Source organism: Emydura macquarii, unplaced genomic scaffold, assembly GCF_026122565.2.
Source record: "Emydura macquarii macquarii isolate MOO-44397 ecotype Brisbane River unplaced genomic scaffold, CSIRO-AGI_Emac_v2 contig_3220, whole genome shotgun sequence".
Classification (NCBI taxonomy): Eukaryota; Metazoa; Chordata; order Testudines; family Chelidae; genus Emydura; species Emydura macquarii.
Genome location: NW_027133357.1, coordinates 7,022,828 through 7,044,313, shown reverse-complemented (window position 1 = coordinate 7,044,313; position 21,486 = coordinate 7,022,828). Strand labels below are relative to the sequence as shown.

Sequence of the window (21,486 nt, the reverse complement as noted above, 5' to 3'; positions counted from 1 at the left end):
ACCCTCTAGGAATGGTCTGAGCTCCAACAGTCTGTCCTAAAACAGCCATAAAAATAATTTACTCCAGAGAGGTTGGTGTTTAGTGAGGAAGCATGGGCTAGTGGTTAAAGCACAGGATGGGAAGCCCAGGAATCTGGCTTCTATCCCTGACTCTGCTACATAGCCTTACACAAATTGTTTCCCACCTTTTCTACCTGTCACCGGCGGCACCTAGCTCACTGTGGTGTTATGAGGCTTAATTCATTAGAGCACATAAAGCCTTTTGTGATGCTTGTTTGGAGGGCACTGTACAAGTCCCACATGGCATTCTTTAAAGGCTAGACAAAGTTGCAGTGGAAACCCCGGCGGCTGCTTGGGAGGGATCAGCTGACAGAAGGGGGCAGCCCTTTGCAGGTGGGTCCCTTTGGGCAGATTTCACAGGATGTTCTTTTTATTCTTTAGTTCATGTTGATCTTTCCAACAGAACTGGCACTGTTCCCTAAGTATGCTTCCCATAAATAAAGCACAACATCAGCTGTCATGTCAGTAAGAGACAAAACATTTAATATGAAAGCCTTTAAACGGAATAAGGAAATAAAAAGAAAGGGCAAATTTTATTTCAGATTCCTTGCTAGTACATATTTTTCTTTTTGACAACAAGGGGCTGTGATGGCTTTATCAGCCCACCATTTGGGGATTTATGCACAGAGTCTTACTGCTTATGGAGAGTGGGGGAGACTTTAGAAACTAAAAAGTCAGTACAAGTAGAAAGGAAAAGCACTGAACAGGGGAGATCAATCAAGTGGCTGAACAACCATTTGGAAAATGGGGACAATTCTTCATCTTTTGTGTAATTACTTTGGGATCTACAAAGAGTGTTGTACAGGTGTTTGAAATTGTCAGTACAATTTTACAGAGCAAGCAGGAACAAGGGTTCCTAATGGTGACAGACAGTAATGGAAACAAACCCGTTACATAAGCTTAAAGCCCTATACACTTCCAAAAAGTTATTAGCCAAAACTTCCCTATGCCCATTCTCCCAGGTGTCATAATGGGGGAGTTCTTGGCACTTAAGTTCAAAGCAAACAGCCACAGCACACGTAGGGACACCACCCCAGGGTATTTCCTAAGCCTGAATATATCCCAGCTGCAATTTAGCAACCTATGCTGGGCACTAGCTTCTAAACAGAAATGCAGTCTGGCAGGAGGGAGGTTTAACCTTTCATTAAGCACCACTCTTCTTCCTACCCTTTCTGTACACACACCCTAGCAACAAGACAGACACTTCAGAGAATACTTTCCAAGACAGCAAAAGGAGTTTGGTACCCAATTCCTATCAGCTTTCAATGGAAGTTGGGTCGCTAACTCTCCTTTGCGCCACTGAACATCTGCGTCTGTCACTAAGACCTACATTATGAGATGAACAAACATGTCTCACCAACCCAGAACCAATGAGTCAGCTATGGACATAGAATTTAAGTACTGATGATTCACAAACTCTCGTTTCAAGAGCCTGCTTGTGAAACCTGCAAGTTAAATCCACCATCAGCTTGTGTTGCAGTCCTACACAGGCACTCAGCTAATACAGATGCATTAGAAACACCTAGGAGGATGAACACAAACTCAGAAGGACTAATCTAGGCTTACTAGTGTTCTTGCAAGATTTAGAAAGTATTCACTTTCTTCCTGGCAGGCTCTTTTGAAGGATGGCCTCTCAGTTATCTAGGAGGTGGTTTGGGACTTTGACCTTTTCCCTTCACCCCTGTCATGACTATTTTCTCCCTGCCATCTTTGGCAGAAGTGCTACCATGACATGAGTCTTCTACAATCCTGAGGGTAAAGAAAATAGTACAACCTAGCACTCATAAGGTCATTTCAACAAAAGATCTAAAAGTGCTTTACAGTATCATTACCCCATCTGTCAAATGGAGAAACTGAGGTGCAGAGAGAGGAAGTGACTTGCTCATGGTCACTAGTTAAGCACCAGAATAAACTTCTTAGGGAGGTTGTGAAATCTCCATGTCTGCAGATTTTTAAGAGCAGGTTAGTCAAATACCTGTCAGAGATGGTCTAGATATACTTAGTCCTGCCTTGAGTGCAGGGACTGGACTAGAAGACCTCTCAGGGTCCCTTCCAGTGCTATGATTCTATGGTCTCCCAACAGGCCTGTAGTGGGAACAGAATTCAGGTCTCCAGAGTCCCAATCCAGTACCCTGTCCACTAAGCAACACATCTGTTTCTCAATTTTCCTACAATCGTTCTTGGCATTTATATAGCACTTTGCATCTGAAGATCTCATAGCACTTGGCAAAGGCAGGTGTCGTCTCACTTTTAATTGAGACAGCAGTAAACTGACTTGTCTAAGGTGACGCGGCGAATCGGTGACAGTTTGGAATAGAACCCAGGGCCATGATTTTCAGAAGTGACTAATGATTATGGACATCCAACCTGAGCTGCTATAAAGGGACTTGGCTTTCAGAGTGGGTGCACAGCTTCCTAAATTCATGGCACCCAAAATCAATAGTCACTTTTAAAAATGTTACCTATCTCCTTGCTCCCAGTCTGCAGCTTTTACCACTGATGTCTACACCTTTCAAGGATAACACCATCATTTCCCAACAGAAATCAGTCTCACCTGCCTACTAAAACCTGACAACAGCTAGGCTCTCCTGCTGTGCTAAGATCACTGACTATCACGCTGACTAGTAGCATCTCACTGGTTCCTTGTGCTTGCATGTTGGCTCTTGTCTTTACTTAGATTGTAGGATCTTTGAGGCAGGCACCGTCTTTTTGTTCTGTGTTCATACAGCACCTAGCACACTTGGATCCTGGTCCTTGACTACTGTAATACAAGCATTGATAAATAAAAATTTGCAACAAATTTATTCTGTAAATTAAATGTACAAAGGCAAATTAAATATGTAATAAATAGCACCGACCTAGTTAGATTCATCCTACAAAAAAAGAATTTTATCAACAGTACAAAAGATTAGTGCAGTGTTTGGTCTTTTTCACTCTCCATCTGGTAAAAAAATTATAAAACCCATATATATTTTTAAAAGATTTAAGACAGCAGGCACTATGGGAGTTTTCACAAGCACCAACGGATATAAAGATCTTGTCCTAGCACATTAAAAGAATAAAGGCTGCCTTTGTTTTATCAACTGTTTTAATCAATAAAGGGTGGGAAAGATGGTTAATGTCTTGGACACATCTGTTGATTTCCTGTTTTGTTCAAGCACCCTGCCTATGCCACAAATGGAACACATGGGGATAAAATTCAACTCAACATGGGATCTCTCCTACTTAAATAACAAGGCCTCCTGTTGCCTTGTTTCTGGAGACTGCTTCTTTGTACTGATTCTGGCTGACGAGCCAGCAGGAGATATACAATGAATCTGAGGCAGCCTGCAGAATGCATAGGTAAAAAAGCCCCAGCAATCCTTCAATCTTCAGTGCAGCTAGCAGTGGAGTCAGAAGTGCAAGCTTCATGGTTAGAACATACTTCCACACATTAAAGAAACATTTCAAACCTTTGCGGGTGCATTATAAAGTTATTTCTCAACACAAATCCATGGATTGGGGAGTTAGTGGCCTTGTCAAGTTTACCTGCTGGTCCAGAACCTTGAAGAAGCAGTTCTATGCACCTGTAATACCAGGAACATGGGCACACACATATTGTATTTATGACACTAATGGGAATAATATCCACTGATTCTAAGGGATCAAATCACTGCTGGCATAAGTAAGTGAAGCCAATGGAATTATGCCAGAAGTGCATTTGTCCTGGCTGTCTGAGTGGAGATTGGGATAGCAGGTTTATTATGTGGGAACCCCAAGATTAAACAAGAGTATTCAGCCTTGCCTAGGTCACTACACTTCAGTGCTATTTTCTCCTCAAAACAAACCCTTCTGAATTGACTACATATGTTTAGTTTTATGTACAAACAACTGTATATACAAAATACTATGTCCACAGTGTTAATAGTGAATTGATCTCTGCTCATTAAGTGTTGCAGCAACAATCCCTGCATCAACACTGTAAGCATCGTGTATCAGCTCTCCAATATAATACACACACACATTGCAGTGGCCCATTATAGACATGTAGTTTCACCCTTGATATTCATTCCCAAGTTCTTTTTTTTTGTACCTCTGGAGCAGTCGTTTTTGGCTGCAGCCATAAGAACATACTCCTTATATTCACCTGTGTTCTGTCATTTTCCACCTCTCCTGGTACAAGACAAAGCACAATGAAAGCAGACATACAAAGTATAGGAGATCATTACCTCTCCTCCAGCCCTCCCACATCCCAAATCTCTCAAGGCACATGACACTGCATTCCCTCAATCCTACCCACCCTTTGTAAGGACAAAACAAATACAGAGGTCTTCTCTGTTAAGCATCAATTAAGTGCTTGATTCTTGGTGTCTAGTGCGATAAAAGCACCTTGTAAACTAATGGATTTAACTCCCATTCCTGATGTTTCCATGGGAAATATTAATTATTTAAAAAAACATTTGCTGATGGGTAAAACCACTTGTTGGTCTTCCCATAGTAAAGGTCAGTTTTAAACCTCCTATCCCTGTGCAAAGAGATCTCTTGCCCCTTTCTATTGGGTATTAAAGAGTGGTTATATGTTGTTTGCTCGTGGAGGTCAAATACTCACTGGACAGCTAGCTTTGGTGTACTTCTGGCTCCTCCTCTAGCTTAAATCCATCTTCTTACAAGCTAAGATTATTGCCCTAAAAATCTGTTAAGTGTCTCTCAGAAATAGAGGGTAAAGGGGGTTGGGAAGATTCTGAACTGAGCAAGTTAGAACTCCTGACCAAGCCTTCCCACACCCAAAGAGGGGATTGTCCCTTTGCACAGACTGAACCAACGGCTCCTCCTTTGCTCCTGGTTAGGGCTCTGAATCGGAAACGTACGAGGGCTGAGTCCATCTCCACACCAGCATATCTTCTCCTGCTATCCTGTGAGACTCTGTCTGAATCCGTGACTCATTCGAAGCCAGGAAGTCCACAGCTCTCTCCCAGATTCGCTTCATTTTTTTCCTGGAAGCAGCAGCAAAATGGAATAGTCATCTCTGCCTAACTTCTTCTTGCTTAGTGCACTTGTCACTGCCTACAAAGCAACTCTTAACCTCTTCCCATTGCCTTCCAATATACCGTAAAGGAGATCAAACAATCTTCAGAGTTAACTCTGAGACATGGCATCAAGCCATAAATGGTCCTAATACATGGTCCTACTACTGTGGAAAGTGAGCCTTTCAGGCAGTACAAGAAGGCTTAAGGATTGCATAGAATTCCATACCTGAATTGTGGTGCAAAGAGACCGCAGTTAGCAATTTTCCCCAAGGATATCTGCAGTAATGTTGGCAAAGATCCCTTAGAATTTAGAATACAAAGTGACATTTGCCCCAGTTTCGGATCGGCATCTAGTTGTGCTCCCCACTTTCAATTCAGGATCCCATGCAGGGAAATCAGATCAAAAAGGCCCTTTTCCCTACCAGTAGCACTGTGACTGGTTAAGGATGTATGTTACAAAGTAGAGATGATCTCCATTTTACCAAAGAGGAAACTGAACTTTATAGATGAGGCAAATGGTACACTGAGTCATCAGTGGCAAAGCAAAGAACAGGACGCTTGTCTCTTAACTCCCCATCCTGCCATCCAGCTACTTGACCATGCCGCCTCCTTGAAGAGCAACAAACCCAGCACTCTACCTGTTACTGGACAGCATCTTCCATTTACATCTGCCTAATTGGCAATTACTTTGCTCCTGTCAGTGGGAAACCCAACTTTGATTTACGAGCGTAGTCTCACTCCCATGGCAAGCAATGCATAGAGCCATCCTGGAAAGAGCTACTTTGAGGCTCTGGGTGTCTCATTCTGAAAGGCACAGCACTCTAATCCTTCTAGCCAGATGATACGACAAAGCAGTGGGGATGCTCAGGATAACATCGGATTCAAGTTTAGATGAGGTAACGCAAATAGGACACCCAACACCGAAGAAAAGCAAACAAAAGCCAATGTCTGCTTGATATGACAATGACAACACATCCATGAAAGTGTTCAAAATGTCAGCACTGGGAGAAACACTATGTAGCTCGAAAGCTTGTCTCTCTCACCAACAGATGTTGGTCCAATAAAAGATATTACCTCACCCACCTTGTCTCTCTAATATCCTGGGAATGACATGGCTATAACTACACTGCAGAGCACTGGGACTGTCACATTTATCCACGGTGGGTTACAACAACAGTCTGGGCTATGTCAGAATCCTTTACAATCCTAAAGGCCAGACTCATTCTTCTAAAATTCTTCATGTCCCGCTCCCCAACAAATCTTCTTGCAGTTTGTTTCCAATAAGTGCAGTATAACCCAAACTGAGGTTTGCCTTCCTAAAGGGAAAAAATTTGCTCACCTGCTTTGGGGTGGAATGAGGGTGTCTCGAACATGAAGGATGCCTACATAGGGGTATCGCTCCAACTTCTGTTCCCATTCTTTGTAATGATCCTGGACAGCGGCTGTAAGAGGGAACAAAACAGGGCAAATGGTGAGTGAAGCTGTCTGAAACAAAGAGACCATTTTAAATTAGATTTCCAAAGGGCTGTTGGGCTCTACCTATGATTTTCTTCACCATTTCATACATGGCTTGCTCTTCTTCTTCCATCTTCCGCCAGCGATACTTTAGGAGGATCAGGATCCCCCAGAGGGCAATTAGACCTATGAATGGAAGAACACAAGTGGAAGCACATGCACTCGTATATACATGTGCTCAGCAGATGTTAGCTGCTGTATTTCCTACTGTTATCAGAGAGTTTTTAATCCCTGTTATCCAGGGCCTGCCTGGAATTGTATCTATGTTATTCATTTTGTTTATTGTAGCAGCCAGAACTCATGGGAATTCTGAAACTGATAGTGCCTGGAATCAAAGTCCCAGGGGGAGGGATTTCTTGGTGCCTATAGCATTAAAATTCAAAACCCATCACTTTGCCAAAAGCCCACCCCACAATAATCCAGAACAGTGACGCTTCACTGCTCTGAAAATAAGGGGTCAGAAAGGAAAGAAAAGATGGCCTTGTTGTTACAGCACTGGACTAAGACTCAGGAGATGTAGGTTCAAATCATGGCTTTGCCACTGACCCCCTGTATGACCACGAACAAGTCACTCGGTCTCCCTATGCCTGTTATTCCCATTTTACAGACGGGCATTTCCTTTGTCTGTCTTGCCTATTTAGATTATAGGTTCTTCACAGCATGGCAGGAACGGCCTCTTACTACGTGTCTGTACAGCACCTGGTAGCTGGGCCCTGATCTCAGCTGAAGCATCTAGCTACTACCACAATACAAATAATTGAGAGAATACAAAGAAATATTGTAACTCATTAACAGAAATGCAAGAGGACTGAACTGTGTTGTACGGAAGGGATGAGAACTGAATCTCTGGGCGGTTGTTAATAAACTAATTTTGCAGGCCACCACAACCAATGCATGAGAAACACCTAGATGAGATAGACAGCTGACCTGCTTACTGATCTGAAATAACAGTAGAGCACTTACTGCATGACAGTAGGTCTCCTTTTATTGCCTGATCACAGGTCAATTAGATAGAAATTAACTCATCAACAGAATTCCTTTAACATTTACCACTAGTTTAATGTGGTTGAGGAAGTGTGTGTAGGGAGGGGGAAAGCCCAGCTATTAAGGCTAAAGACTTACTCCAGAAGAAGATGAAAAGGTTAATAATGGCAGTGCTTAGGGCTCGGCGGAAACGACAGCCTAGCCCCATCCGAGGGCGGGTGGATTCGAGGCACACCACCTGGTCTACACTGGTAACCGGTTCTGATGGGTCTTCCCCTTTTAACCTGATGGGAAGAGGCAGAAAATCACTACTGAAGAGTACACAGACTCCAGCAACAGACTTGAATCCAGAGAATGTGAGCAAGCACACTGCAGCAGCTGTAACTCATTCATTACACCACGTAAAAAACACTAAAGCATTCTCACTGCTGTTTTTTCCAGAACATTTCAGCACTGGCTGCTCAGCCAGGGAGGAATATGGCTTTAGAAAAGGTAGTAGGATCAGAACTCCCACTGGTAAACTGAAGTCTCCTTCTGCAGAGGCTTTGACAGTACCTCTCAGTGTGCAGAAGATTACACTTTAAATTGGATTCCCACCTCCCAGCATAGAGAAATGGAAATGTTTACCTAGTCACTCATCAACAGTTGTGCAGAGAGCAGTGGAGAGTGAGTGAATGTCTGTGCAAGTTGCACTGTTTTTCTTGTTACAGATGAGCATAAACAGTTTAGCTAGAAAAGCAACACCAAACCAAATTTGGCTAAAGTAAACCAGACAATCTTGGAAATCATTTATGGCACAACCTGTAACACATTCCCAAGTTCACTGGTACATCTACTATGCAATCAGATATCCTGTACACTTATAGCACAGATAAACCAATCTACATCTATGTTTGTTTCCTTATTGGATCTATTAAATCAGTAGGAAGTAGGTAATCCAAGTGAAAGAGCTCCGATTTATAAGAGGTGAATTAAGAAGTTGTTTTTGTTTTGTAAAGCTACCAATTCATTCTAGGGTTTTAATGAATAGTCCATTGTAGGCAGGTAGCCCAAATTACCTGAACCCTTAGTATGGTAGCATGCAAATGAGCCCCTGGCAGGTTATAGTTGCTTAACTGAGCTGGGCAGGTTATAGTTGGTTAACTGAGCCTTGCTTTAATTGGAGACACCCAACCACTGTCTGATTTACAGTTAAAATCTTAAATGAATGTATAGAACAGGCAAGAATTACCAAGCACACAGATCTTATTTTATTGTTTTTACCAGTGCAGTCAAAATAACTTCACATAATGTTTGTTAAAAAGCCACCAGCACACTACACCACACTACACATTTTTATTGAGTTTCAGAATGAGCTGCTTAACATTGGACCAGTTTGGTGAGCTGCGAATGGAGTTGTTAATTATGGTGAATATAAAAATTGGGACTGTGTTCTGTATTGCAAAGCGAGGTCATGAACACTGTTCCTGTTGAAAACATTAATTAGAAAGCACTGGATCCTATCCCACCTACTAATCCAAGCATATTCCTTAAAGGAATACTGCCTAGTTATGTAGAGTCTTCACACTCAAAGAATCGCAAAGAAATAGACAACATCTGGAACATTAGATTATAGCAGTGGCTGTAGGGGGCAGATTAGGAGGAAAAAATAATGGAATTCTATTCAAGCTATGTCCACAACTTCAGTGTTTCTGTTGAAATCAGTTAAATAGCAGTGAAACAGTTAACTCTGTTGATATTTAAATTATCATTACTAGACCCCAGAGTTAATACTGAATGGAGACATGTCACATCTGGGAGTTATGTTAGTATGTCCGCAGACTCAGGAAGACAATGCCGCATTGGTCACATTCAGAATGTTATATTCAACTGTAAGAGCTACAAGGCTTAATATTTTGTTTTCCTGCATCTTTAAATCCTTCAGAAACAGATGGAAACATAAGAGAGATGCTAGTATGTGTTTGAGGTAATATCTTTAGCTGGACCAACTTCTGCTGGTGAAAGAGACAAGCTTTTGAGCTACAGACCTGAAGAAAAGCTCTGTGCCACTAGAAAGCTTGTCTCTTTCACCAACAGAAGTTGGTCCAATAAAAGGTATTATCTCATTCCTAAATCTTGCAATAAGTGTCATCGGATCTTTAATAACCACAAGAAGCTAGGACCTCCGATTATCCATCATCTGAAAGACAGCAGCTCCACGAGCACACTGTTCCAACACAATGCTGGGACTCTGACTCAGGAAAGACTATCACCTACCGAATCACCAACAACTCCTGCAGCATCCTACTTTTAATTTGGAGGTTCTCCCCTCCCACTACCAATCACCCCAAACCTGGCTTAGCTTGTGAGATCTAACAGGATAGGTGATATGCCAACAAACCAATATACACTAAATATCAAATTACATAAAATCAGACAGTGCTGTAAATTATAACTTGAACAGCTTGTGCTGCCATTCACTCACCATATTCCTAAATCATTGTTACTGCTTAGTATCCATTGCAGGGCAGCTTCAAACTTCTCTGGGGAACTACTGGTTACATTCTACATGGAAGAATCCACAAGAAGATTAGTTCTGCATTCATTTGAGAAGGTGGAATAACATCATTGCCTTCCTGGAGAAATTTCTCTACCTGTATTTTTTTCTAGATTACCTCTGACCACCAATTTGGCAAACTGGCAGAAAGGCAAACCAAGTCTACAGACTGGCTTGGAATCTTGACTAGAATTTTATAACTATGGTATATGATGCATGAAGCACACTGTAAAGTGATAGTCTCCTGAGACTTCTGAGACTAACTGCTAAATACAACACAATCTTGCTGACAATTTTCTATGAAGTGGTGGAATGTTAGATTAAAGCAGCCTGTCTCCTATCACTTTGGAGAAAATCTTATTGCTGCCAGCCCCCAAAAGAGACACATTTCTGACATCAAACAACTGACGACTAAGGTGGAGCAACAATCATTAGTTAGATTTACAACAGCTAAGTCGTTGTTGTCAGAGAGATGGAGTAGAAAATTGTTTTCTCAAAGAACTGAGGAGAACAGGACCGGCCAAAAGAACAGCTGGAAAGATTGGAAAGACTCAGAATCAGATGGTACATTATTACATAAAGCAATAAATAACCTATAATAAGAAATTAACTACAATACACAACCATTAACCATCGTTACAAATCCTACTTACCATCACGTACTCCTTTGCTTCACTAACCAGAATGCATTTACTTTTTAGCTTCTCTGGGTTTCCACACTCAAAACTACCTAGAAAAGAAGTCAAATAGATGGAAACAACCCTGAAAAAACAACCCTTGCACAATCAGGAACTGCACTGAACCATCTGGAAGTGTTTTTCTTTTAAATCAGTTTTAGTTGTAGCCAAAATGCTGTTAAAATTATTTGGCTAGAATTGATATGATCTTTAATAAAATTTGTAGCTATTGTATATAGGCTAAGATACGGGCAATCAAATCTATTGGTTCAAGGTATAAGCTACCCACCACACGAGCCAAGAAGGAATACTGCCTTCTCGCTGTACAGAATTGCACATTTGGCTAAATACATTAGGAAGGGACACTTTCCATCAGGCATGGTGGATGCTCACCTTGACAGATCAATGTACAATATTACAGTGGAGCATACCTCCCTACTTCAACCTTCTACTAGCGCAAAGGCAAATGTTGGAGGAAAGTCCACAAACCCAGACCATGAAAACCTGCCTTGAAGAGAAGTCTTAATAGATGTACCATGCTACTGAGTACAGTTTTCAAAAGAGATTAGGCACTTGAGAGCCTAAGACTCACTGAGGGTCTACAGGACTTAGGCTCTTCAGTTCCTAAGTCACTTTTCAAAACGGAACTTAAGCACTTTTGACAATTTCTACCCATTAGAACAATATTAATAAGATAAACTTCTATCTGCATTTCCTTTTCCAACATGAAACACTAATCATTGACTGGGCAGCTGCTGGTATTCTAATGTCGTGGCCAGCATTCTAAGTCTATGTTACATAAAATATGTGGAAAAGTACTGCTGTTGGACTTAGGTGCCTTGAAAACATTTGAGGCACTGGTGGGATGGGGGCGGGTAACTATGAAGTTGAGTATTTGCATTTCAAATTCCCAATATATGATCTGCAAATAAGGCTATCTCTATGGAAGCACAGCTACCTTTGCAGTGACATAAGTGCATTAGTAAAGCACAATTCACATTAAACAAAAACCCTGTATTTTTCACCTTTTGCCTTTTTTCTCAGAGCCCCTCAAGTGGAAGTCATTTGCACAAGGCACCTCTCTTCAAAGAAAGATTAAAAATGTCCAGCCAGCTGGGAGATGCTGTTTGCTGAACACTCCTAAGTACTTTATGCCGACAATCAGAACTCACCAGCTTGTATTGCCAGGTAGTTATATAATTCATACAGCATGGTCATTAAAATGTCCTTCTGTTTAGCTTGACAGAACTGAAAGTCAGAAATAGATAAACATCAACAACAACAAGAGAGCAATTAGGTCAGCCAAAATAGGAAAATAAGAAACTAACAGAAGTGTGTTCAGTTATGCTCTATTTCATCTGGTAAAATTAAAATACAGGATTACTGAGGCAAAAAGTCTCAGGGCCTAATCCTGTAAATTGCTGAGCACCTCCTGTCACGTACTGTACTCAGGTATAGTAAACAGATTTATGATATACTTCCCCAGAACATTGCAAAAGACTGACTATCAGTTTACCATCATATAACACCACTGTGAATTTTATAAAGAAGTCTGTCTTTCTCAATAGTGCATTATGGAATAAATCAGGGCTGCATAAACACATCCCAACAGAGATTAGGGATTTAGCTTTATTAGTAAAATCTCTTTTACAAATCAAAGTCACTTATGTTACAAATAACCAAAGAAAATTTCTGTAACACCAAGTGATTCAGATCTTCAGTAACTTAAATCTTTAACTTTCAGATTCGTCTACACAGTCACAATCTAGTCTAGCCTGCAAAAAAAGCCTATTCAATCTAACTTTGGTAAACCACTAAATTCCTCCTGTAAAATGAGAGAGGCTATTTGGCAGGGATATTGACAATAACTGACTTGTGAAATTTGCTATAACAGTTAACTGTCTGTGAGATGCCTAACCCTACAGCAAGGATTTTTTTAAAAAACAAACTTTAAATTTACACTTACATCATCTGTTCTTGTCTCACAATCCACAGTTAACAGTTTAACTGAGAGAGAAGAAATAAGAGTTAGTCATCTACAAAATAAAAATTGACAGAGAAAATAACTAGTGATTAAAGCAGTGATTAAAAATAGCTACTACTTTAAGCATCTGATTCTTCTACCATTCATCCAATTGAGTATTACCTTACTAGTTAAACCATGCTACTGAAACACAAAGGTAGGCCATATTAAAACCTACATTAGTAACACACACATATCAGGGCAAAACCAAAGAGTTTTGTTCAGCAGGCAAATAGGTTGGAGTTTCCAAGCCATTTTGCAAATAATTCTAGAGAGAAGAGTTTTTTTTCTGTTCTTGCAGTATTCACTGACTGAGAAAACAGGGCAGCCTGCTCACCTAGTCAATGCAAAACAGACACAAACACACACACAGGTGTTGAGTTCTGGCAGCCACACCTTGCAACCTCCTTCCACCAACCCTCTTCAGTCATTTTGGAACCAGACAAACAGAACATTTCTGTGAATTTAATCTAGCAGGAGAATTAATCTGCTACAGAAGGGATACAGGATCTCTTTTTTGCATATTTAAGCTTGAATGTTCTTGGAGATAAGCAGCAGAAGATAAATTCAAGACTTGTACTTTTGAAGTGGTCAAGATCAAGCCAAGTTGATTTAGGAAAAAAAACCCACACTCACAAGAAACTTTTTCATAACTGACAGAGTGCCCCAGGGAAAGGGATTGGGGAGACAAGAGGCAAAGACAAGTGAGGACAAGGAGAGGAAAAATAAATGCAGTGAAGATGAACAACAGGGGGAAAAGAAAAACAAGAGAGGACTGAAGAGAAAGAAGGGGAGAGGAAATAGGGGGAAATAATTGTAAAAAGTGTTAAACACTCACATACCATTCTCCTCCGCACCCAGAAAATGGCCTAGCCCCATCATCTTCACCCAGAGGATACCCAGGAAAACTATCAACAGCACCAGGGTCGCCAGGTACAGGAACCAGGAAAGGTAGAACTCCAGACCCTTGTCCTTTCCTACTTTCCCCTGCTTGGGGGCTGTCCATGCCAACTGATTCCTGGAGGTTAACCCCATTCCTCCCCCCGTCCTCCATGGGATCCTGCGGATTAACCCCCCTACTCCTGCTGCTATCCCCTTCTGGGTGCTAGAGGTCAATGCTCCATCTCTTGTCCTCCACTGGGTGCTGGGAGTTAACCCCCTTCCTGGCTCCCACTGGGTGCTGGGGGTTAACCCCCCCTCTCTTATCTTCCGCTGGGTGCTGGGGGTTAACCCCACCTCTCTTGTCCTCTGCTGTGTGCTGGGGGTTAACCCCCTTTCTTCCCCCCACTGGGTAGTAGGGGTTAACCCTACATCTCTTGTCCCCCAATGGATGTTGGGGGTTAACCTCCTTTCTGCCCCCCATTGAGTGCTGGGGCCTAACCCCACATCTCGTGTCCCCCACTGAGTGCTGGGGGTTAGCCCCACATCTCTTGTCCTCCGCTGGGTGCTGGGGGTTAGCCCCCTTTCTATCTCCCACTGGGTGCTGGAGGTTAGCCCCGCATCTCTTGTCCCCCATTGAGTGCTGGGGGTTAACCCCCTTTCTCCCTCCCACTGGGTGCTGGGGGTTAGCCCCGCATCTCTTGTCCCCCACTGGGTGCTGGCGGTTAGCCCCGCATCTCTTGTCCCCCACTGGGTGCTGGCGGTTAGCCCCGCATCTCTTGTCCCCCACTGGGTGCTGGCGGTTAGCCCCCTCAGGGCTGCTGTTTTCCCTGGCTGGATCCTAGAGATCAGCCCCTCTGTAGCTTCCCTGTGGGGGGGCTGATATTCATCATCTTCCCCCTCTGAGTCCCCTTCATCCTCGCTCTCCCTGCGGCCCTGGCTGCGGGCGCTGCGTGCCAGAGGGCTGGGGTTGCGGCGGGAGCAGGAGCCCGCGGCCTGCTCGGGCCTGGAGGCGCTGCCGGTGCTCGGGGCCCCCCGGCTCCTCCGGCCGGCCGCCATCTCGGCCCGCAGGCGGCTCAGCTTCTTGACGTAGAGCTCGCGGGTGGAGTCGGTGACAGGCCCCGGCTGGAAGCCCAAGGCCCGCAGCTCCCGGCCCAGCTCCGCGTCGGACAGGCCGGCCATGCTGGAGGCGAGTCCCCTGGGGGCCGCTGTCTTCCTCGGCTGGGTCCGAGGGCTCAGCCCCTTGCGGGGGCGCTGGTACTCATCCTCTTCCTCCTCGGAGCCCCCCTCCTCATCCTCGCTCTCCCTGCGGCCCTGGCTGCGGGCGCTGTGCGCCAGGCCGGCGGCGCTGCGGCGGGAGCCCGCGGCCTGCTCGGGCCTGGAGGCGTTGCCGGTGCTCGGGGCCCCCCGGCTCCTCCGGCCGGCCGCCACCTCGGCCCGCAGGCGGCTCAGCTTCTTGACGTAGAGCTCGCGGGTGGAGTCGGTGACAGGCCCCGGCTGGAAGCCCAAGGCCCGCAGCTCCCGGCCCAGCTCCGCGTCTGACAGGCCGGCCATATCCCGGAAGTGCCCCCCCCCGCCCAACAAGGGCGCGAGGCGCATCATCAGACCGGAAGCACTTCTGTGTGAGAGGGGCGGCAAAGACCGCCATCTTGGGAGAGGCGGAAAGGCGGCTTCTAGTCTCCATCTCGAGAAGGTCAATGCAAGCGCCGTGCAACGTCCGGCAGGACAGCTGTGTCCGCCATCTTGGAAAGGTCAAAAGCCTCATACGGACGCCAAAGTGAAAAGGGTTGGCGCTGGCCGCCATCTTGGGAAGGTCACAGCTCTGTCCCATGGGACTTCTCATAGGCCCTTATTATAGAGGGGCTGGGCTGGGAGCCTGTTTTCTGCCCTTCGAAGGAAAACAAGCAAGACACAGGGGAAGAGAAGGGAAGGGAAGGGAAGGGTCGGTGGGTGGCTCAGACTTTTATTTGTGATTGAGCCAGCTACATGCCCTCATGTCGTCGCTTCTGGATGATCCATTGGTGCCACCTTGCATTGCAGCGGGTGACACGGCGATGCCTGGGGGCGACGCTTTGGTGCCATTGCCATCCTGGCGGTGGGTGGGGCTTTGGCTGGTGCCAGGCTGCAGAGTGACATGAGGGTGGCTTTTGTTGCATGGTCACAGGATGACACGTCTGTGCTCCCTGGCATTGTTATGCAACAGGCTCTTTGTACCTTAGTTAGTCCGTTGCTGACCAGGTTTCTCTTTTATGCCGTGTTTCAATACGGCAAGATGATATGCTTGAGGTCCTACTGTGTCACACTGGGATGCAACCAATTTTGTCCCCTGGAATCAAGTCCAAGAACCCTAAATAGTTGCTGCTTTAATAGTCTCTTATGTGCCATTTTATTTTCCCAGTGAGCACTTGGGAAATCTCGGTCACTGATCAAAGTTAGTGGAGAGTCATAGTAGGAAAGGACTGGTCCTCACTTGAGGAGACCCAGACTTGAGCACCTCAGATTAAAAACAGAATGACATCTATGAATCCAGAAAAGCTTGGTAACTCTGTGCCCCTTCCCACCCATGCCCTTGGTCGTGTGCCTTCCTGTGTTCGTTGACAACTGATAATGGTGGAGCAATGATAGTGCAGCCTTGCCAATATTTGTCATTTGTGAAGAGAAAGAGACATGTCTCTTAACTCCAGATGTCCCTTCTCTATTCTCACTGGTCCACCTGTCTCAGAACTGAGCCCCCTCCCAGCTTTCATTAACGTATTAATTTAAAACATGAACTGCACCACTGAAGCTGATTGGAGCAGGATCAGGATCCTCGGATTTGTTGAGGGAAAGGGAGTTGTTTGACACTTATAACTTCAAAACCCAGCCTTGATTTGAAAATTAAATTTGTCATCAGTGATGTAGAGTAATTACTTTTTGCTGCTGTTCTATATAATAATGTAATGACAGTGGCTGAAATGTTTATTATTGGACTGTTCTTAAAGGTAATGAGGACCTTGTGGTGAATGCAACTGCACAGTGACTACATAGGCGTTTTTATCAGCGCTATGAGGACCACCAACCCACCATCCGATGTTAACGGCTATGGATGACTGCCAAGCGGGGTAAAATGAATGTAACGATTACATGATGCTGCTTTTCTGGAGTGGAACGTGGACCGGAATGACCGTCACTGTTATAGGCATACATGCATACGTATGCACACACACACGCATTGGGGCGTGCCACTGCTTCATGTCATCATAGTTATTCTAGGTGACATCAGCGTGCTACTTGCTACTGTATGTCAAAGTCTATCATGGTTGATTCCATCAGCACAAAAATCTTCTCGCTTCTCCCCTCATTTACACAGTTTAGATTCCTTTCTAAGATGAGAGGCTACCTTTGAAGTGTGAAGCATTTCTGCTGGATTCCACCGAGTGCAGCTGAGTGGGACAGCATGCAGAACCATTACAGAATCGTGTCATCTGCTCAGAAGTTGCATCGTGTACAATTTCAGTGAGCGATTTGTGCATTTGATTTTATTTGATGTTTTAAATAAGTGGAATAGTTGGTAGGGTTGCTTCTGTCTCCTGGCATCCTCCTTTCATACCCACTTTGCTCTCATCACTTATTCTAATTTAGGCCATCAGATCAAGTCATTCTAGGTCTTCCTGATTTATTGAAGAAGGGGCTTGCAAAATACGCTGCTATTTCTTAATCCAGTTAGCAAACACAAACACCCATCTAGCAGCAGCCAGACAGCCCAGTGAAGCCTCACACTCCATTCCACTGGGAAGTCTGGAAATTCTCAGCTTAGCCTCCTGTCTTCTTTAACTGGAAAGCATAATTGACAGCTAATAATTTGGAGCCATGTAAATACAGAACGAGATTATGCTGCTAGTTCTGCTGGTGCCCCATTTTTGCAGGCTCAGGGGTTTTAACTAGTTTGGGTAAGCTCAGGCTATGCGTGCAGACTTCAAACCCATCCAAGCATGTAAGCTCAGTACAAATGGCACCCATTTTAAGGGCACCCATCCCTAGTTAAGAGACCAGGCCATATTTCTGCCTAGTGTAACCTCGCATGGACATCAGTGGGGTTATGCCAAGCATGAGTTTGGCCCAGTATTAGGTTCATTAGGTGACTGCCTGTCTTCAGAGACCACCCTCAATATAGACTTTAAGGCCAGAAGGGACCATCATGATCACCTATTCTGCCCTCCTACACACAGCATGCTGGGTTTTATGCACATCACCCTTGCATCAAATTTAACACTGGTGTGATTCAGCTGGTAACAATAAAGTCTCTTTTTGTTTACGTGAAATCAGAATTAGGCCCCCTGATGGGGCCAAGTTGCAGTCCTGCCCCATCTATCGTAGCAGGCTATATTCTTTTAGCAACTGCTTTTTTTGGTTCCGTGAGTGAACATTTAAGACAGGTTCCAGTGTAATTACTCTTGGCTATTACCTCTGCAGTTGAATGGCAGATACAGTGGGATAATTATATAGGGTTGGGCTGGCCCATCTTTGTCATTGATCAGAGTGTCCCCGAGCTGGTTGGTGAGGAAGGGAAAGGGGGCAATTTGTCACTCCACCACTTCATCCCTAACACACAGAAGGGAGGATGAGAGGGACTGGATGAGGCATAGGTCTGACCTTATGCAAGACAAGGCCTCCAGCCGGTGTCGGTCCAGGGAGGCTGTCACCCCTGCGCCTTCTGTGGAATCCAATCGCCCTTTGTAAAAAACTAGGGCAAGCTGATCCTCATGGGGTGGTCTGGCTGCCCACTGACCTCTGCTAAAGGCGCACAGATAGCATGATGATGGGCACAGTATAAGACGATAGATGGCTATTTCTCTTTGAGGGCAATAGGCTGGTCCGTAGTACCATTGGCTACTAAGCCGCTACCTGTTTACTCCCCATCTCTCAGAGTGCGGATGATAGAGACTGTTGGGTCTGCCAGGCGTAATGTCTACGGGCCGGTTTCTGTCACTCCTGCTCACATTGTGTGGTACCATAGACCATGAACAATCCTCCTGATTTCAGTGGGGTTACATGCAGAGTGAGGTGCCACCCACTGGGAGTAGAGATGGCAGAATCAGGCCCTAAGTATTCTGCAGGGACAGGCAGGCTGAGATGTTCAAAGCTGCCTAGGTTTGGACACCCAATTCTCATTAAAATGAATAGAAATTGGGCTTCTGGTGACTTTGAATGTCTCTGCCTTAATTAGTGTAGGATGGACCATGGCTAAGTCTAATGTGGCCATGGGGGTGGTGGTCGGGGGGGGGAGGGGGGAAGCAGAGGAAGTAACTCCCCCCACATGACTGCATTAGACCTGCCTAGATGGTGGTCTCGGGCAACCCGGCGCTGCTTCCCTGATGTTCCCCCACCTGAAGGGGGAGGAAGGTTGGAGTCATGTCTGCACCATTTCCATGCACCTCCTGGATGGTGGGTGAAGCAGATTAACCCCCACCTACTACAAGAGGGACGGTATCTCCAAGCTCTGACACAGCCCTCTCTAATTACATGGTATTTAACCATCAATCCTCCATACCTAGCACTCATCACTTACACTGGATACGGGCAGGATCTGTGTGCCTGCCAGGCATCCCATCACTCATGAGCACGGCACAGGTGTGGCTGGAACTTTTTTTTATCTCCGTCCAGCTCGTGTGATATGTCCTGAGTCTGCCTGGCTTTCTGCTGAGGCTAAGGCACTGTATTTAGTTCCTCTTTTTTCTTTTCTCCACCCTCCATCTTAGCTAGAGAAAAATGTGATCAGTTTCTTGAGAAGTGAGTTTCACAGCTACCCACGTAGCCTCTTGCGGTAATGGAGTTTGCTGCCCTGGAAACTGGATGAGCTGCTGCTAGCGAAAAGAATTATTTGAGCGGATGGTGGTAATCGAATGCTGACAACAGGAGGAAAAAGGGAAAGGAAAAGAGCCGACACTTCTAAGCAGCTGGCCAGGATGCTGTGCATACAGATGGGTGCGGGAGCCAGCTTTCTGTTTGGGTTCATTACAGGGGTGCACATCAGAGGCAGCTTAAAGGAAAAGGAAACGTGACTGTGTGTGTACAGAGCACCAGCAGCAAGGGGAAGGCTAGTTAAAAGGACACTGTCAAAATAGGTCAGGCCTAGAAAGGGACTTGCTCTGAAGATGGCTAGAAAATTTGTACAAATGGCCCTGTCTTACTGCTCACAACTGCTTCTTGTGTGTATTTGAAGCCAGATCAGCCAGACGGAGACAGAAGTATGTTCTCTCCCTAACTCCTCTTAGCCCTGCAAAACTACTGGAGAGGGAGCTAGGTTCTACTCCAGCTTGTGCATCAGCTGTCGGGTCAAGAGCTATACACGGGTTGGTGAAGCCAACTTCTTCCAGGCACCACTTGCCCCTCCCCTAGAATCCATGGTTCCAGGCTCCTGCCCTGGGGATGGGCAGCTGTGGGGTGGTGAGATTGTGTCTCAGCCCCATTGCTAGCTCTGGGGAGAAGGCTCAAGTAACTTGCTACAGCCAGAGGCTCTTTTAGGGAATCTCCTGTGCCCTGGGCAGCGTCCCTTCATGGGGGGAGCCCTGGGGGCATCCGCCAGCTGGAGAAGCCTCTCAAAGAGTGTGGTGAAAGAGGTAGGGCAGCCTTGTGCCTGGAACAAATCTCCTGAGACCCACACAGATGTCAGGAGATCTTCAGGGCTTGGGAGCAGAATCTCCTAGGTCTTCTTTCAAGAGGAGCCTCACCCAGTTTTCATTCCCTGTCCTGTGGTTTTCCCGTCATAGGCGGGAACAGCTGGTGGGAAGCTCTCAGGATTTGTAGCGAATATCCCATTAAGAACAACAGGCCAGTCTCTGATCTCACTTATGCTGTAAATCCGGTAAATCAGTGGGCAAGATCCTCAACTGGGGTAAACTGGTCTGGCCTGGCTCTATGGATTTACACCAGCCAAGGATCTGGCCCAGTGAAACTGCACTGTGTTTTCATTTCAGCCTCACTGAATGCATTGCATTCATTATCTTCCCTCTCAGATTCAGTTACCAGTGATTTTATAGCGTAACTTGCCCTTCAGCAACGATCCCTGCAGACTTCCAGCTACATTAGGCTGACCAGTCTGCGCAGTGGAAATATGTGTTTGAATTGCATGTCAAAGCTGGCAAGCACTCATGACTACATGTACTGTTATATGGGAGGAGGTTTATCGTCTCCTAAGGGCAGGACCAGCTTTCAAAACACAAAGTACAGAGCAGTTCCAAGAGCATGTGTTCTTCTTTTGGCAGTAATACTGCAGCTATTTAAACAATCCACAGTGACAGCAGAATTTATGTTAAGTTGGGAGGATAAAATTGGATTGGAATCGGATACATGTCACAGACATATTTGTCTCACTTTTTCACACCTTACAGATGTTCAATTCCATGGCACCTATAGAGTGATTGTTCTTAATTAAGCAAAAGGCATGTAAATGCGTCGTAATTAATGTTACATTAAAGTGGAATTAACAATTTACAGCCAGTGTTGTTTGCAAAGCAGAAATAAGCATGGATCTGTGTCTGTTGTGGCCAAGTAGAAAGAAACATGGGTCTGGGTGTTATTGCAAGGCAGAAATGGGCATGGACCATAAGCCGTGTATACTCACAGCTTAGTAGCTATGGGTAAAGTGCACCTGTCAATAAGATGGATCTTTATATAGTTATGGTGAATTGCCAGTATTGCCTTGATGTGTGGTCTAGCAGGAGGGATTGTTCTGTAATTAAAGCAGGGAACTGCCAGTCAGGACTCCTGGGTTCTCTTCCCAGCTGTGGGAGCGTGTGTCCTCTAGTGGTCAGATTGGGAAGCTGA

General features: G+C 45.0%; 1 protein-coding gene across 5 annotated transcripts; it reads right to left on the bottom strand.

The window, feature by feature from the left end:
* Positions 1-517: 517 nt before the first annotated feature.
* On the bottom strand, positions 518-15,234 carry LEMD2 (LEM domain nuclear envelope protein 2). Of its 5 annotated transcripts, XR_010916864.1 has the most exons (11): positions 13,644-15,234; positions 12,745-12,785; positions 11,951-12,026; positions 10,755-10,831; positions 10,030-10,109; positions 7,704-7,849; positions 6,606-6,707; positions 6,406-6,508; positions 4,649-5,033; positions 4,133-4,212; positions 518-2,821 (listed from the first exon to the last, which is right to left on the bottom strand). XR_010916864.1 is itself a non-coding variant. In XM_067531457.1 (9 exons), exons 1-9 carry the CDS (start codon positions 15,232-15,234, stop codon positions 4,883-4,885), a joined length of 2,367 nt encoding a protein of 788 aa, XP_067387558.1. In that variant the 3' UTR covers positions 518-4,882. The 5 variants fall into 5 exon arrangements, 2 of the variants coding, with proteins under 2 accessions (XP_067387558.1, XP_067387559.1); XR_010916863.1 differs by having other exon boundaries at positions 4,133-5,033; XR_010916862.1 differs by having other exon boundaries at positions 518-4,212.
* Between the last annotated feature and the right edge of the window lie 6,252 nt (positions 15,235-21,486).